Source organism: Watersipora subatra, chromosome 9, assembly GCF_963576615.1.
Source record: "Watersipora subatra chromosome 9, tzWatSuba1.1, whole genome shotgun sequence".
NCBI lineage: Eukaryota > Metazoa > Bryozoa > Gymnolaemata > Cheilostomatida > Watersiporidae > Watersipora > Watersipora subatra.
Genome location: NC_088716.1, coordinates 32,195,387 through 32,213,576, shown reverse-complemented (window position 1 = coordinate 32,213,576; position 18,190 = coordinate 32,195,387). Strand labels below are relative to the sequence as shown.

General features: G+C 34.2%; 2 protein-coding genes across 3 annotated transcripts in view; one reads left to right on the top strand and one right to left on the bottom strand.

The window, feature by feature from the left end:
* LOC137404085 (glutamine-rich protein 2-like) overlaps nucleotides 1-3,317 on the bottom strand; it is a 7,327-nt gene extending 4,010 nt beyond the window's left edge. Inside the window, exon 1 of the mRNA XM_068090241.1 lies at nucleotides 3,255-3,317. Coding sequence (XP_067946342.1) covers nucleotides 3,255-3,317 — 63 coding nt within the window. The remainder of the gene's footprint in view (nucleotides 1-3,254) is intronic.
* Nucleotides 1-18,190, top strand: part of LOC137404401 (retinoic acid receptor RXR-alpha-B-like) — a 73,046-nt gene that overhangs the window by 30,600 nt on the left and 24,256 nt on the right. For both annotated transcript variants that reach the window (XM_068090601.1, XM_068090600.1), the window contains exons 4-6: nucleotides 8,219-8,376; nucleotides 8,730-8,762; nucleotides 13,106-13,281. In XM_068090601.1, coding sequence (XP_067946702.1) covers nucleotides 8,219-8,376; nucleotides 8,730-8,762; nucleotides 13,106-13,281 — 367 coding nt within the window. The remainder of the gene's footprint in view (nucleotides 1-8,218; nucleotides 8,377-8,729; nucleotides 8,763-13,105; nucleotides 13,282-18,190) is intronic.

Here is an 18,190-nt window from a genome sequence, read left to right as displayed (position 1 = left end):
AAACCCTACAGCCAGTGCTACTACATGTGAACCCTACAGCCAGTGCTACTACTTGTGAACCCTACAGCCAGTGCTACTACATGTAAACCCTACAGCCAGTACTACTACATGTAAACCTTACAGCCAGTACTACTACATGTAAACCTTACAGCCAGTGCTACTGCATGTAAACCCTACAGCCAGTGCTACTACATGTAAACCCTACAGCATGTGCTACTACATGTAAACCCTACAGCCAGTGCTACTACATGTAAACCCTACAGCCAGTGCTACTACATGTAAACCTTACAGCCAGTGCTACTACATGTAAACCTTACAGCCAGTGCTACTACATGTAAACCTTACAGCCAGTGCTACTACATGTAAACCTTACAGCCAGTGCTACTACATGTAAACCTTACAGCCAGTGCTACTACATGTAAACCCTACAGCCAGTGCTACTACATGTAAACCTTACAGCCAGTGCTACTACATGTAAACCTTACAGCCAGTGCTACTACATGTAAACCTTACAGCCAGTGCTACTACATGTAAACCTTACAGCCAGTGCTACTACATGTAAACCTTACAGCCAGTGCTACTGCATGTAAACCTTACAGCCAGTGCTACTACATGTAAACCTTACAGCCAGTGCTACTACATGTAAACCCTACAGCCAGTGCTACTACATGTAAACCTTACAGCCAGTGCTACTGCATGTAAACCTTACAGCCAGTGCTACTACATGTAAACCCTACAGCATGTGCTACTACATGTAAACCTTACAGCCAGTGCTACTACATGTAAACCTTACAGCCAGTGCTACTACATGTAAACCCTACAGCCAGTGCTACTACATGTAAACCCTACAGCCAGTGCTACTACATGTAAACCCTACAGCATGTGCTACTGCATGTAAACCTTACAGCCAGTGCTACTACATGTAAACCTTACAGCCAGTGCTACTACATGTAAACCTTACAGCCAGTGCTACTACATGTAAACCTTACAGCCAGTGCTACTGCATGTAAACCTTACAGCCAGTGCTACTACATGTAAACCTTACAGCCAGTGCTACTACATGTAAACCCTACAGCCAGTGCTGCTACATGTAAACCTTACAGCCAGTGCTACTACATGTAAACCTTACAGCCAGTGCTACTACATGTAAACCCTACAGCCAGTGCTACTACATGTAAACCTTACAGCCAGTGCTACTGCATGTAAACCTTACAGCCAGTGCTACTACATGTAAACCCTACAGCATGTGCTACTACATGTAAACCTTACAGCCAGTGCTACTACATGTAAACCTTACAGCCAGTGCTACTACATGTAAACCCTACAGCCAGTGCTACTACATGTAAACCCTACAGCCAGTGCTACTACATGTAAACCCTACAGCATGTGCTACTGCATGTAAACCTTACAGCCAGTGCTACTACATGTAAACCCTACAGCCAGTGCTACTACATGTAAACCCTACAGCCAGTGCTACTACATGTAAACCTTACAGCCAGTGCTACTACATGTAAACCTTACAGCATGTGCTACTATATGTAAACCCTACAGCATGTGCTACTACATGTAAACCTTACAGCCAGTACTACTACATGTAAACCCTACAGCATGTGCTACTACATGTAAACCCTACAGCATGTGCTACTGCATGTAAACCCTACAGCCAGTGCTACTACATGTAAACCCTACAGCCAGTGCTACTACATGTAAACCCTACAGCATGTGCTACTACATGTAAACCCTACAGCCAGTGCTACTACATGTAAACCTTACAGCCAGTGCTACTACATGTAAACCTTACAGCCAGTGCTACTACATGTAAACCTTACAGCCAGTGCTACTACATGTAAACCCTACAGCCAGTGCTACTACATGTAAACCCTACAGCCAGTGCTACTACATGTAAACCCTACAGCCAGTGCTACTACATGTAAACCTTACAGCCAGTGCTACTACATGTAAACCTTACAGCATGTGCTACTATATGTAAACCCTACAGCATGTGCTACTACATGTAAACCTTACAGCCAGTGCTACTACATGTAAACCTTACAGCCAGTGCTACTGCATGTAAACCCTACAGCCAGTGCTACTACATGTAAACCCTACAGCATGTGCTACTACATGTAAACCCTACAGCATGTGCTACTGCATGTAAACCCTACAGCCAGTGCTACTACATGTAAACCCTACAGCCAGTGCTACTACATGTAAACCCTACAGCATGTGCTACTACATGTAAACCCTACAGCCAGTGCTACTACATGTAAACCTTACAGCCAGTGCTACTACATGTAAACCCTACAGCCAGTGCTACTACATGTAAACCCTACAGCATGTGCTACTGCATGTAAACCCTACAGCCAGTGCTACTACATGTAAACCCTACAGCCAGTGCTACTACATGTGAACCCTACAGCCAGTGCTACTACATGTAAACCTTACAGCCACTACTACTACATGTAAACCCTACAGCATGTGCTACTACATGTAAACCCTACAGCATGTGCTACTGCATGTAAACCCTACAGCCAGTGCTACTACATGTAAACCCTACAGCCAGTGCTACTACATGTAAACCCTACAGCCAGTGCTACTACATGTAAACCCTACAGCCAGTGCTACTACATGTAAACCCTACAGCATGTGCTACTGCATGTAAACCCTACAGCCAGTGCTACTACATGTAAACCTTACAGCCTGTGCTACTATATGTAAACCCTACAGCATGTGCTACTACATGTAAATTCAAGTCTTTCTGATACCAGCCATCTTGCATAGATCTTTCGCACATTTATATTCTTCCCTAGAACAAACATTTTCACATAGGTCAGTTTTGCAGACTTTTGATGTAAATAGTTTTGGCGCAAAATTTTTGGGTGTAGGTTATTTTGAAATAGTTTTCTCCTAGTTGGTACTTGTATCATTGGACAATATTTGCTTAGTTTATACGCTAATAAGAATAGACTTCTGGTGAAGAATAGGAATAGACTTCTGGTGAAGAATAGAAACAAACATATTTGTTCTAGAACATTCATCACGCTCTGGTTTGTGTCGCCCACTAAGCTTATCAGCTATCAAATATTAATGAACCGAGAGCCAATTATGTTTCCTGGATTTATTTTTGCATCAATGATTAGCTGCTTATAATAGCATAGCTTCTGTTCCCTTTGTTCCCCTTTGTTAGCTAGTAATAGCACAGCCTCTGTACTTTTGTTTCTCCTGTTAGCTAGTAAAAGCACAGCCGCTGTTACTTTTGTATCTCCTGGTAGCTGATAATAGCGTAGCCTCTGCCTTTGTTTTGCCTGCGCATCCATAATTCTGATGAGAACGAAACTAAAATGATTCCATATCATGCTTATGTTGGATCTCTGCAGTGATGAATCACTGATGTATTATTACCCACTACAATCTTTGTTGGCTAGTAATTGAGTGAGACAACAAGCTTTTTCTAGTCAATCTTTGTAAGACTAAATAAATCCAATATAGCAGAAGATATCAAATATCACAAATGAAAAATAGTTGTGAGAAAAATGACTTCAAATTCAGAAGAGAGAGTGTTAAGCGTTCTTGTGCAGCACAGAGTCAAATTGTACCCATAAAGGGACAAATTGTACTCATAAAGGGGCAAACTGTACTCATAAAAGGGTGAGCTGTGCACATAAAAGGGCAAACTGTACTCATAAAGGTGTAAACTGTACTCATAAAAGGGCAAACTGTACTCATAAAGGGTCAAACAGTACTCATAAAGAGCAAACTGTACTCATAAAGGGACAAAGTTACTTATGAAGGGGCAAACTGTACTCGTAAATGGTAACTCTTCTTCACTGCTGGATGAAACTCAAGCAACCACCTTTGCAGCCGGGCATGCTGCCATCTGCCCTACTCATTCATCTCGTTGCATCTGAGATTAATTGTGCAGGTTGTTATTACACATAAGGGTTGCTCACAGCGTATTGCACGACCAGAGTATAAATTTTGCAAAATAACGTTGTTGTTGTTCTGCAAGATCACGTTTGATGCTAAAAGTCACACAGCATCTGTATCGCATGAAGATACAAGGTTGACTTCATTTTTTCATGTGCTCACATTAGATACAAATAATTCAATTGGTCTCAGTCTATAACATTTCCTGTTGCACCTGTTTGAGTTTACCTTCCCTTTGGCAATGTTTTTTATTAATCTCTTCTTACTGCCTTTTAATTTCACATTTGTACTATCCCCTCTCTATTGCTCCTCTTTACTATTCCTTCTCTCTATTGTTTCTTTTTACTATTCCTTCTCTCTATTGTTCCTCTATACTATCCCTTCTCTCTATTGTTCCTCTATACTATCCTTTATCTCTGTTGTTCCTCTTTACTATTCCTTCTCTTTATTGTTCCTCTATACTATTCCTTCTCTCTATTGTTCCTCTTTACTATTCCTTCTCTCTATTGTTCCCCTATACTATCCCTTCTCTCTATTGTTCCTCTATACTATCCCTTCTCTCTATTGTTCCTCTATACTATCCCTTATCTCTGTTGTTCCTCTTTACTATCCTTCTCTCTATTGTTCCTCTTTACTATCCCTTCTCTCTATTGTTCCTCTATACTATCCCTTATCTCTGTTGTTCCTCTTTACTATTCCTTCTCTTTATTGTTCCTCTTTACTATCCCTTCTCTCTATTGTTCCTCTATACTATGCCTTCTCTCTATTGTTCCTCTATACTATCCCTTCTCTCTATTGTTCCTCTTTACTATTCCGTCTCTTTATTGTTCCTCTAAATTATCCCTTCTCTCTATTGTTCCTCTTTACTATTCCTTCTCTTTATTGTTCCTCTATACTATCCCTTCTCTCTATTGTTCCTCTATACTATCCCTTCTCTCTATTGTTCCTCTATACTATCCCTTATCTCTGTTGTTCCTCTTTACTATTCCTTCTCTTTATTGTTCCTCTATACTATCCCTTCTCTCTATTGTTCCTCTTTACTATTCCGTCTCTTTATTGTTCCTCTATATTATCCCTTCTCTCTATTGTTCCTCTTTACTATTCCTTCTCTCTATTGTTCCTCTATACTACCCCTTATCTCCATTGTTCCTCTTTACTATTCCTTCTCTTTATTGTTCCTTTTTACTATCCTTCTCTCTATTGTTCCTCTATACTATCCCTTCTCTCTATTGTTCCTTTTTACTATCCTTCTCTCTATTGTTCCTTTTTACTATTCCTTCTCTCTATTGTTCCTCTTTACTATCCTTCTCTCTATTGTTACTCTTTACTATTCCTTCTTTTTATTGTTCCTCTTTACTATCCTTCTCTCTATTGTTCCTCTTTACTATTCCGTCTCTTTATTGTTCCTCTATACTATCCCTTCTCTCTATTGTTCCTCTTTACTATTCCTTCTCTTTATTGTTCCTTTTTACTATCCTTCTCTCTATTGTTCCTCTTTACTATTCCTTCTTTTTATTGTTCCTCTTTACTATCCTTCTCTCTATTGTTCCTCTTTACTATTCCTTCTTTTTATTGTTCCTCTTTACTATCCTTCTCTCTATTGTTCCTCTTTACTATTCCTTCTTTTTATTGTTCCTCTTTACTATCCTTCTCTCTATTGTTCCTCTAATCTATCCCTTCTCTCTATTGTTCCTCTTTACGATTCCTTCTCTCTATTGTTCCTCTTTACTATCCTTCTCTCTATTGTTCCTCTTTACTATTCCTTCTCTTTATTGTTCCTCTTTACTATCCTTCTCTCTATTGTTCCTCTTTACTATTCCTTCTCTCTATTGTTCCTCTTTACTATTCCTTCTTTTTATTGTTCCTCTTTACTATCCTTCTCTCTATTGTTCCTCTTTACTATTCCTTCTTTTTATTGTTCCTCTTTACTATCCTTCTCTCTATTGTTCCTCTAATCTATCCCTTCTCTCTATTGTTCCTCTTTACGATTCCTTCTCTCTATTGTTCCTCTTTACTATCCTTCTCTCTATTGTTCCTCTTTACTATTCCTTCTTTTTATTGTTCCTCTTTACTATCCTTCTCTCTATTGTTCCTCTTTACTATTCCTTCTTTTTATTGTTCCTCTTTACTATTCCGTCTCTTTATTGTTCCTCTATACTATCCCTTCTCTCTATTGTTCCTCTTTACTATTCCTTCTCTTTATTGTTCCTCTTTACTATTCCTTCTTTTTATTGTTCCTCTTTACTATCCTTCTCTCTATTGTTCCTTTTTACTATCCTTCTCTCTATTGTTCCTCTAATCTATCCCTTATCTCTATTGTTCCTCTTTACTATTCCGTCTCTTTATTGTTCCTCTTTACTATCCTTCTCTCTATTGTTCCTCTTTACTATTCCTTCTCTTTATTGTTCCTTTTTACTATCCTTCTCTCTATTGTTCCTCTTTACTATTCCTTCTTTTTATTGTTCCTCTTTACTATCCTTCTCTCTATTGTTCCTCTATACTATCCCTTCTCTCTATTGTTCCTCTTTACTATCCTTCTCTCTATTGTTCCTTTTTACTATCCTTCTCTCTATTGTTCCTCTAATCTATCCCTTATCTCTATTGTTCCTCTTTACTATTCCGTCTCTTTATTGTTCCTCTTTACTATCCTTCTCTCTATTGTTCCTCTTTACTATTCCTTCTCTTTATTGTTCCTTTTTACTATCCTTCTCTCTATTGTTCCTCTTTACTATTCCTTCTCTTTATTGTTCCTTTTTACTATCCTTCTCTCTATTGTTCCTCTTTACTATTCCTTCTTTTTATTGTTCCTCTTTACTATCCTTCTCTCTATTGTTCCTCTATACTATCCCTTCTCTCTATTGTTCCTCTTTACTATCCTTCTCTCTATTGTTCCTCTTTACTATCCTTCTCTCTATTGTTCCTCTAATCTATCCCTTATCTCTATTATTCCTCTTTACTATTCCTTCTCTCTATTGTTCCTCTTTACTATTCCTTCTCTTTATTGTTCCTTTTTACTATCCTTCTCTCTATTGTTCCTCTTTACTATTCCTTCTTTTTATTGTTCCTCTTTACTATCCTTCTCTCTATTGTTCCTCTTTACTATCCTTCTCTCTATTGTTCCTCTTTACCATTCCTTCTTTTTATTGTTCCTCTTTACTATCCTTCTCTCTATTGTTCCTCTTTACTATCCTTCTCTCTATTGTTCCTCTAATCTATCCCTTATCTCTATTGTTCCTCTTTAGTATTCCTTCTTTTTATTGTTCCTCTTTACTATCCTTCTCTCTATTGTTCCTCTTTACTATTCCTTCTCTTTATTGTTCCTTTTTACTATCCTTTTCTCTATTGTTCCTCTTTACTATTCCGTCTCTTTATTGTTCCTCTATACTATCCCTTCTTTCTATTGTTCCTCTTTACTATCCCTTCTCTTTATCGTTCCTTTTTACTATCCTTCTCTCTATTGTTCCTCTTTACTATTCCTTCTTTTTATTGTTCCTTTTTACTATCCTTCTCTCTATTGTTCCTCTTTACTATTCCTTCTTTTTATTGTTCCTCTTTACTATCCTTCTCTATTGTTCCTCTTTACTATTCCTTCTCTTTATTGCTCCTTTTTACTATCCTTCTCTCTATTGTTCCTCAAATCTATCCTTTATCTCTGTTGTTCCTTTTTACTATCCTTCTTTCTATTGTTCCTCTTTACTATTCCTTCTCTTTATTGTTCCTCTTTACTATCCTTCTCTCTATTGTTCCTCTTTACTATCCCTTCTTTTCATTGTTCCTCTTTACTATTCCTTCTCTTTATTGTTCCTCTTTACTATCCCTTCTTTTCATTGTTCCTTTTTACTATCCCTTCTCTTCATTGTTCCTTTTTACTATTCCTTCTCTCTACTGTCCCTTTTTACTATTCCTTCTCTCTAATGTTCCTCTTTACTATTCTTTCTCTTTATTGTTCCTCTTTACTATTCCTTCTCTTTATTGTTCCTCTTTACTATTCTTTCTCTCTATTGTTCCTTTTTACTGTCCTTTCTTTCTATTGTTCCTTTTTATTACCTCTTCTCTCTATTGTTTTTCAACCCTTTTAAACTGTAAGATTTCACTGTTTTTTTATTTTCATCAAGTCATTATGATAAAGGTTCTGCATTCGAACTTGTTATTTTCCATATTTTGTCTGATTTTTGTTTTCAACTTTTTTCTCCATGTGTAATTTCCCGCAGTTAGTTTTGAGTACTATCAAACTTTTGATCACGGTGTTTCACTTTCTGATAGACGCAAAAGTCTCAATTCATGTTTCTAGTTGCGAAGGATGCAAGGGTTTCTTCAAGCGAACCGTGAGAAAGGATTTAAGCTATTCCTGTAGAGATGAAGGAAATTGTATCATAGACAAGCGCCAAAGGAACAGGTGCCAGTACTGTCGCTATATGAAATGCCTGCGGCAGGGAATGAAAAGAGAAGGTAATACAGCAACCATAAAAAGCATTTTATCACTTTGGTGGTCTCCCATCGAACGAATTTTATGCTTTTTTTTTCTTTTTTGGTCAAATTTGTTCTGTGTCACTGATAATATTTCATATCAGAGCCACGTTCAAGCTGGGACAATGTGACTTTAGACTAGAAGTACGATTAGCTTGTAGTAGAATCTTTGGCTGTATTGGGGGTCTCCATACCTGCATGAAGTAGTGGGTAGATGCCAACTTATTACTGTAGTTGTCCTCTTTCGCTATTCAGTTTCAGGTTTAGATGACTCCTAGAAATTTAAACGATGCTTATCAGCCAGTGTATGCTCTTTGTTGTCTGTCTTTCCTTAGCCGTGCTAGGGAGTGACCTCCATAGACATGTTGGTAAGAACCCACTCTGCTCTCTGTCACTTCCATTATAATGTTGGCTATGGCCGCTGCTCAACTAACCTGTAGTCAGCTAATATACTAACCCTGTGCTGCCTTTTGGACTTATTTCAGCATTGCTAATGGCTATTTTATCAACATTAGGAAATGCTGGCATGTTGCTTGCTCGCTATTTAGTACAGGTGAAAAATATTCCGTATGCTTCTAATAATGTTTTTTAGGTAAATGAAATATTGATCACCGTTAGCAGACTGTTGTATTAAAGGATAGTCTAAACTAGAAATTCCACTGTCATACAGCCCACGACCAAAGAGATGGCCAGAGATACTGGCAAAAAAAGAAAGGGTACTGATGGTTGAGAAATGCAATATTAGCAATCAAATGGCTCTGCAGTGCAATAGGATAACTGCAATGGTAGCTGTAATGTACTGGGTGTGGGTGTTATTATATACAACAATAAGCAGTAATGAATGGAAAAGATCTTTATATTTTCCCCCTGCAATAGGAGAAATGCAATATTGGCCAATATTAGAAGTAAAATGCACTGATATTCTTAGAATAATCAATTTTATTAATATAGTAATAATAGAAAAACAATACACAATTTTGATTACATTTCAAAACGTAATAGGTAGCAATATCACGAAGTTGTGATATTTATATAGATTTTCGTATATATATAGTAAAATATATACTAATTTCTACTATATATATATATAGTATATTTTTCTAGAATATAGTAAACTGGGTGTTATTATATACAACAAATAGTAATAATGAAAGGAAAAGATTATATGTTTATATCTCTCCTCCTGCAAAAAAAGAAATGCAATATTGGCCAATATTAGAAGTAAAATGCATTGATATTATTAGAATAACCAATATTATTTATATAGTAATAATAAAAAACCAATGCACAATTTTGTTTACATTTCAAAACGGCATAGCTAACAATATCACGAAGTTGTGATATTTATATAGATTTTTAGAAAATCTGTACTACGTAGTCATTGTCCTGTAGTCATCCAAACTTATAATTAATTATTGCAATAATCTCATTAGAACCGTTAAAAAAAATATCATCGTCATGCCTTTACTTACACTGCGTTAGATTTTTAGAAAGTCTGTACTACGTAGTCATTGTTCTGTAGTCGTCCAAACTTATAGTTAATTATTGTAATAATCTCATAAGAAACGTTAAAAAATATCATCGTAATTTGCTTGCCTTTACTTATACTGCGTTGGACATCAGTTAGAATGGGAAAGTATTTAAATGTGTTGGCAAATGAAAATGAAAAAATTGAAATCAGCAAAAATGAAACGATTTCTGTACTCCTATGTTAATGGCCAAAACCTTCGGCAATTCGACAATGCTATAGACTGGTGAAAAGTGCACGTTACTTTTTCGTGAAATGCGCAAGACATCTTCATACTTCATCGTTCTATTATCTGTCCCTCGGCGTTTTAGTTTCCGGTCTTAACTTTTATTAAACCAAGCTTTTCAAGTGTTTTGTGGCGATTTTCGTTGAAATTAATCTGTCTATTTGTGTATAATCCGATCAGATGGGTGAGTTTTAAGATATTATCATAGGTTTACAAAGACTTGGTAACATATTTAAATAGGTTTAAATGTGTTTTGTATCGTTATTATACTTTAACGACTTTAAATTCCGATGCTTAAATTTTTTGATGAAATTTCTTGACGAGGGTTCGTCTCATTGTTGATGAATAATTTTCGTAAGTTGTGTGCGCATGCATTTATCATAAAACTCCCACACTTCCGCTCCGCTCGTGTGGTCGTGGGAAAATTGTATGCAGGTGCAAGATTCTGACCTGCAGATCCATCGTTTAAAATAAAATTCAGCCAGTAGAATTCACAAGAGGATCTGTAAAATATAGCCATAAATATTGCCATATAGCACTGCATCAATGAAAGTCAATAAAACTGGGTTGATACAACTGACGTCTCTTCAAGAAAGCATTGACTATAAAGCAAAGTTTGCTCCGACATATCTGGTGGCCAATAAAATGAGTGTAGGTGTGTGAGCGCTAGCACTCGCTGGAGCTAGCTATGCCAAAAAGACTACATGTATCTAAGGCGTATATTGCGTTATTTATAGTAAACATACATCTTTACCGAGAGCAACCGTGGCCACTAGGCCACGGTTGCTCTCGGTCTAGCACAACAGATGTGCAAACAACAGGTTGCAGTTCTATTCCCAAGAAAGGTCATGGGGGGTGATAACAAAGGCATTCAATATTAAATTGTTCTTTGTAACTGGGGCTGTTTTTTTTTGCCACTAGACTCAGACGTGTCCAGCCAAAATCCAGGACCGAGCCAGACATTTTTGCAGACATAAAATGTTATGCAAGAAAAGATGCAGACAACTCCAATTCTCTCATTCCTACCAAATGTTAGGTAGTGGTGCGGCTGATAGTGAGAAATATGATTGGTGGGATCGTACCTAACTTTTCTGTTATGATGTATTAGTTACTGCAGTTTGTCTTGCATGATGAAAGGATAACGATCCTCACTATAATACTATACTTACAGTTACTTAAACATGGGAGTATTCAACATGTGATGTAGAATTTTAGTCAATATTTGGCCCTAAGTTACATGTACCTCCAGCTTACGATTACATTCATATATACATATATGATTACATTAATATATACATATGTTATCACATAAAAGTAGATATTGGTATTGAAAATCAGAAAGTAAATGTTAAAGATGAAAAGTGTGAAAATTGAAGTGCAATAGCTAAGTTCAAAGTTCAAACAGCCCAAATGCTAAGTTTAAAGTTCACACAGTCCATGTTAGAGTTATACTGATTATTTGTATCATCACCTTCAACTCCACACAGGTACTCTTCATCACCTAAACTTCTATCAAACTGTATTCAGGTGACAATAAAAATATCTTTTTGTTAATTGTATTTTTCATAAATGCATCTTTTTGCATTTGAAAAAAAAATACATTTTTTTTATTAATAGGAGTCATTAGCAACATTATTTATCAAAAAAGTGTCATAAGTCTTTTGACTGGAGCAAATTAAACAATAAATATTATATTCATACTTATGTAATTCAACGTGCGAAGAAAAGTCCAAAATAAATTAAATTTGTATGTAAAAGTTTTACTGCATTGTATTCTGATCTCAATTTTTATCTTCATCTACTATAAATTTTACTGATTTTTAAAACTGCAGACTATGACATAGATATAGCTACGTGTTTACAAAAAGGTTCTACAACAAGAGAAGACAACTTAATCAGGTGTTTGAATAAATCCTCATTAATACATTTCATAAAACTGGGGAAGGTCAAACTGCTATTGGTTGATGAACAGAGACACACTGGTGAATACAAACTGTTATTGGTTGATGAACAGAAACACACTGGTAAATACAAACCGTTATTGGTTGATGAACAGAGACACACTGGTGAATACAAACTGTTGTTGGTTGATGAACAGAGACACACTGGTGAATACAAACTATTATTGGTTGATGAACAGAGAAACACTGGTGAATACAAACTGTTATTGGTTAATGAACAGAAAAACACTGGTGAATACAAACTGTTATTGGTTGATGAACAGAGACACACTAGTGAATGCAAACTGTTATTGGTGGATGAACAGAGACACACTGGTGAATACAAACTGTTATTGGTTGATGAACAGACACACACTAGTGAATACAAACTGTTATTGGTTGATGAACAGAGACACACTAGTGAATGCAAACTGTTATTGGTGGATGAACAGAGACACACTGGTGAATACAAACTGTTATTGGTTGATGAACAGACACACACTAGTGAATACAAACTGTTATTGGTTGATGAACAGAAACACACTGGTGAATACAAACTATTATTGAATGATAAACAGAAACACACTGGTGAATACAAACTATTATTGGTGGACGAACAGAGAAACGTCGGTGAATACAAACTGTTATTGGTTTATGTACAGAGAAACGTCGGTGAATACAAATTGTTATTGGTTGATGAACAGCGATGCGTTGCTTGAGCCAAGCATGAATAACTTGATGATGATCATTGTCAGCACATACATGTACATACATGTCAGCACATACATGTACATACATGTCAGTGCTTACTTACTTACTTCAGGGTAAATTAGTGTCAACTGCATCTCATTATAGATATAAAATTGTCTTCTCTCATATGGTAAAGAGAAATAAATGAACTTCAGTTTTTAGTTTTACATGAAGTCTGTTTAAGTAAAAATCTAACTTACATAATTTCAGCTATAAATAGATAAGAAATAGTCTAAGGTCTTTATACACGCGCGACTAAACTTTTAGCTGTGCAGGATGAAAGACAGAAAGCGAAAGACTCTGACAGTCAAGCTGACTTGGAGGAGGCTGACTCTACGATGGATATGCCTATAGAGCAAATACTCCATGCTGAGCTTACGGTTGAACCACAATATGATAGCTACATTGACTCGGAAAGTGATGCTGTAGCAAACATCTGTCAGGTATATAGCATAGATATATAGCATAGATGCATTCATTTCTACAGTTTGGGTAGATAACTACTGCAACAGTTTTTATACTTTGCTACATGTAACGTTTGTACACCAGGGATATATGCTACATGTAACGTTTGTACACCAGGGATATAGTCTACATGTAACGTTGGTACACCAGGGATATATGCTATATGTAACGTTTGTACACCAGGGATATATGCTACATGTAACGTTGGTACACCAGGGATATATGCTATATGTAACGTTTGTACACCAGGGATATATGCTACGTGTAACGTTTGTACAGCAGGAATATAACCACCAATATTAATCATTCTATACAACAAATATTAATCATTCTATACAACCAAAATTAATCATTCTATACAACCGATATTAATCATTCTATACAACCGATATTAATCATTCTGTACAACCGACATTAATCATTCTATACAACCGATATTAATCATTCTATACAACCAATATTAATCATTCTATACAACCAATATTAATCATTCTATACAACCAATATTAATCATCCTGTACAACCAATATTAATCATTCTGTACACACAATATTAATCATTCTATACAACTGATATTAATCATTCTATACAACAAATATTAACCATTCTATACAACCAATATTAATCATTCTATACAACCGATATTAATCATTCTGTACACACAATATTAATCATTCTGTACAACCGATATTAATCATACTATACAACCAATATTAATCATTCTATACAACTGATATTAATCATTCTATACAACAAATATTAACCATTCTATACAACCAATATTAATCATTCTATACAACCGATATTAATCATTCTGTACACACAATATTAATCATTCTGTACAACCGATATTAATCATTCTATACAACCAATATTAATAATTCTATACAACCAATATTAATCATTCTATACAACCAATATTAATCATACTATACAACCGATATTAACCATTCTATACAACCGATATTAATCATTCTATACAACCGATATTAATCATTCTATACAACTGATATTAATCATTCTATACAACAAATATTAACCATTCTATACAACCAATATTAATCATTCTATACAACCAATATTAATCATTCTATACAACCGATATTAATCATTCTATACAACCAATATTAATCATTCTATACAACCGATATTAATCATTCTATACAACCAATATTAATCATTCTATACAACCGATGTTAATCAATCTATACAACCGATATTAATCATTCTATACAACCGATATTAATCATTCTATACAACCGATATTAACCATTCTATACAACCGATATTAATAATTCTATACAACCGATATTAATCATTCTATACAACCGATGTTAATCATTCTATACAACTGATATTAATCATTCTATACAACCACTATTAATCATTCTATACAACCAATATTAATCATTCTATACAACCGATATTAATCATTCTATACAACCGATATTAATCATTCTATACAACCAATATTAATCATTCTATACAACCAATATTAATCATACTATACAACCGATATTAATCATTCTATACAACCAATATTAATCATTCTATACAACCGATATTAATCATTCTATACAACCGATATTAATCATTCTATACAACCGATGTTAATCATTTTATACAACCGATATTAATCATTCTGTACAACCAATATTAATCATTCTATACAACCAATATTAATCATACTATACAACCGATATTAATCATTCTATACAACCAATATTAATCATTCTATACAACCGATATTAATCATTCTATACAACCGATGTTAATCATTTTATACAACCGATATTAATCATTCTATACAACCGATATTAATCATTCTATACAACCGATGTTAATCATTCTATACAACCGATATTAATCATTCTGTACAACCAATATTAATCATTCTATACAACCAATATTAATCATACTATACAACCGATATTAATCATTCTATACAACCAATATTAATCATTCTATACAACCAATATTAATCATACTATACAACCGATATTAATCATTCTATACAACCAATATTAATCATTCTATACAACCGATATTAATCATTCTATACAACCGATATTAATCATTCTATACAACCAATATTAATCATTCTATACAACCGATATTAATCATTCTATACAACCAATATTAATCATTCTATACAACCAATATTAATCATACTATACAACCGATATTAATCATTCTATACAACCAATATTAATCATTCTATACAACCAATATTAATCATTCTATACAACCAATATTAATCATACTATACAACCGATATTAACCATTCTATACAACCGATATTAATCATTCTATACAACCAATATTAATCATTCTATACAACTGATATTAACCATTCTATACAACCGATATTAATCATTCTATACAACCGATATTAATCATTCTATACAACCAATATTAATCATACTATACAACCAATATTAATCATTCTATACAACCGATATTAACCATTCTATACAACCGATATTAATCATTCTATACAACCGATGTTAATCATTCTATACAACTGATATTAATCATTCTATACAACCACTATTAATCATTCTATACAACCAATATTAATCATTCTATACAACCGATATTAATCATTCTATACAACCGATATTAATCATTCTATACAACCAATATTAATCATTCTATACAACCGATATTAATCATTCTATACAACTGATATTAATCATTCTATACAACCAATATTAATCATTCTATACAACCAATATTAATCATACTATACAACCGATATTAATCATTCTATACAACCAATATTAATCATTCTATACAACCAATATTAATCATTCTATACAACCAATATTAATCATACTATACAACCGATATTAACCATTCTATACAACCGATATTAATCATTCTATACAACCAATATTAATCATTCTATACAACTGATATTAACCATTCTATACAACCGATATTAATCATTCTATACAACCGATATTAATCATTCTATACAACCAATATTAATCATACTATACAACCAATATTAATCATTCTATACAACCGATATTAACCATTCTATACAACCGATATTAATCATTCTATACAACCGATGTTAATCATTCTATACAACTGATATTAATCATTCTATACAACCACTATTAATCATTCTATACAACCAATATTAATCATTCTATACAACCGATATTAATCATTCTATACAACCGATATTAATCATTCTATACAACCAATATTAATCATTCTATACAACCGATATTAATCATTCTATACAACCGATATTAATCATACTATACAACCGATATTAATCATTCTATACAACCAATATTAATCATTCTATACAACCAATATTAATCATACTATACAACCGATATTAACCATTCTATACAACCGATATTAATCATTCTATACAACCAATATTAATCATTCTATACAACTGATATTAACCATTCTATACAACCGATATTAATCATTCTATACAACCGATATTAATCATTCTATACAACCAATATTAATCATACTATACAACCAATATTAATCATTCTATACAACCGATATTAACCATTCTATACAACCGATATTAATCATTCTATACAACCGATGTTAATCATTCTATACAATCGATATTAAAAATTACTAAATGCTCTGTCAAGACCCTCTTAGCAAAGTTAGGTAGTAGGTCATTGAGCGAATCGATATCTATAAAATAGATAGCGATCATTTAGAGGAAATGTAGCAAATTGAGAATTTCCTTCTCATTTTCTTCTTCAACGTCATAAAAATTGTAACATGAGCAGATAAATCGATGTTCAGTGAATTGCCTGTAGTTCAAACTAATTTTCTAGAGACCATTTGGTTTGAATGTTCACTGAACAGGTTGAGAATTATTTGCTAAAGTTTTAATTGCTTGCGCCTCATCTTCTTCAATGAAAAATAACATGAACCGCAAAATTTTAATACAAAAGAATCTAACTAACTTGTTCCCATTTTAGTTTGTGAATAATGTGCATTTATATCTATGCAGTGATATTCTACGCAGATGTATAATAGCAACACACAGCAGATCTTGCACTTTTGCTGCAAGCTGTTTCAGCTTCTAACGATTTAAAGATTGCTTGCTACTTAAAGGTGTTAGTGAATTATGGTGGTGTGACACAATTTGTTATACTACGAGGACTGTCTATCCAATGGTTACTCACTAATTAAAGGTGTTAGTGAACTATGGTGGTGTGATACAATTTGTTATACTACGAGGACTGCCTATCCAATGGTTACTCACTAATTAAAGGTGTTAGTGAATTATGGTGGTGTGATACAATTTGTTATACTACGAGGACTGTCTATCCAATGGTTACTCACTAATTAAAGGTGTTAGTGAACTATGGTGGTGTGATACAATTTGTTATACTACGAGGACTGTCTATCTAGTGGTTACTCACTAATTAAAGGTGTTAGTGAACTATGGTGGTGTGATACAATTTGTTATACTACGAGGACTGTCTATCCAGTGGTTACTCACTAATTAAAGGTGTTAGTGAATTATGGTGGTGTGACACAACTTAGTAGGGTATTCTACATACGATCACTAAGTGTCAGGCAATAAGATGTTCATGTATGTATGGGGATAATTTGGTGATGACGCTCTCATCTGTTATGACAAAACAGTTCTTGGTTTCACTATTTCAAGCAAATCTATTTGGATAAACTATGTTGATCTTCTCATTGACAAAATACAAAAATCCTTTACAGGTTACATCACAGATTTTAGAATAAATATAATTACTAGGTATCCACGGCATGATGATTTTTGTTTTGTATGTTCCAAAATTTGTTTTCAACACTTTTATTGTTAATTATTTTAATATTTTGCCAAAAGAGATAAGATGTACAGTTTGTGTTTAT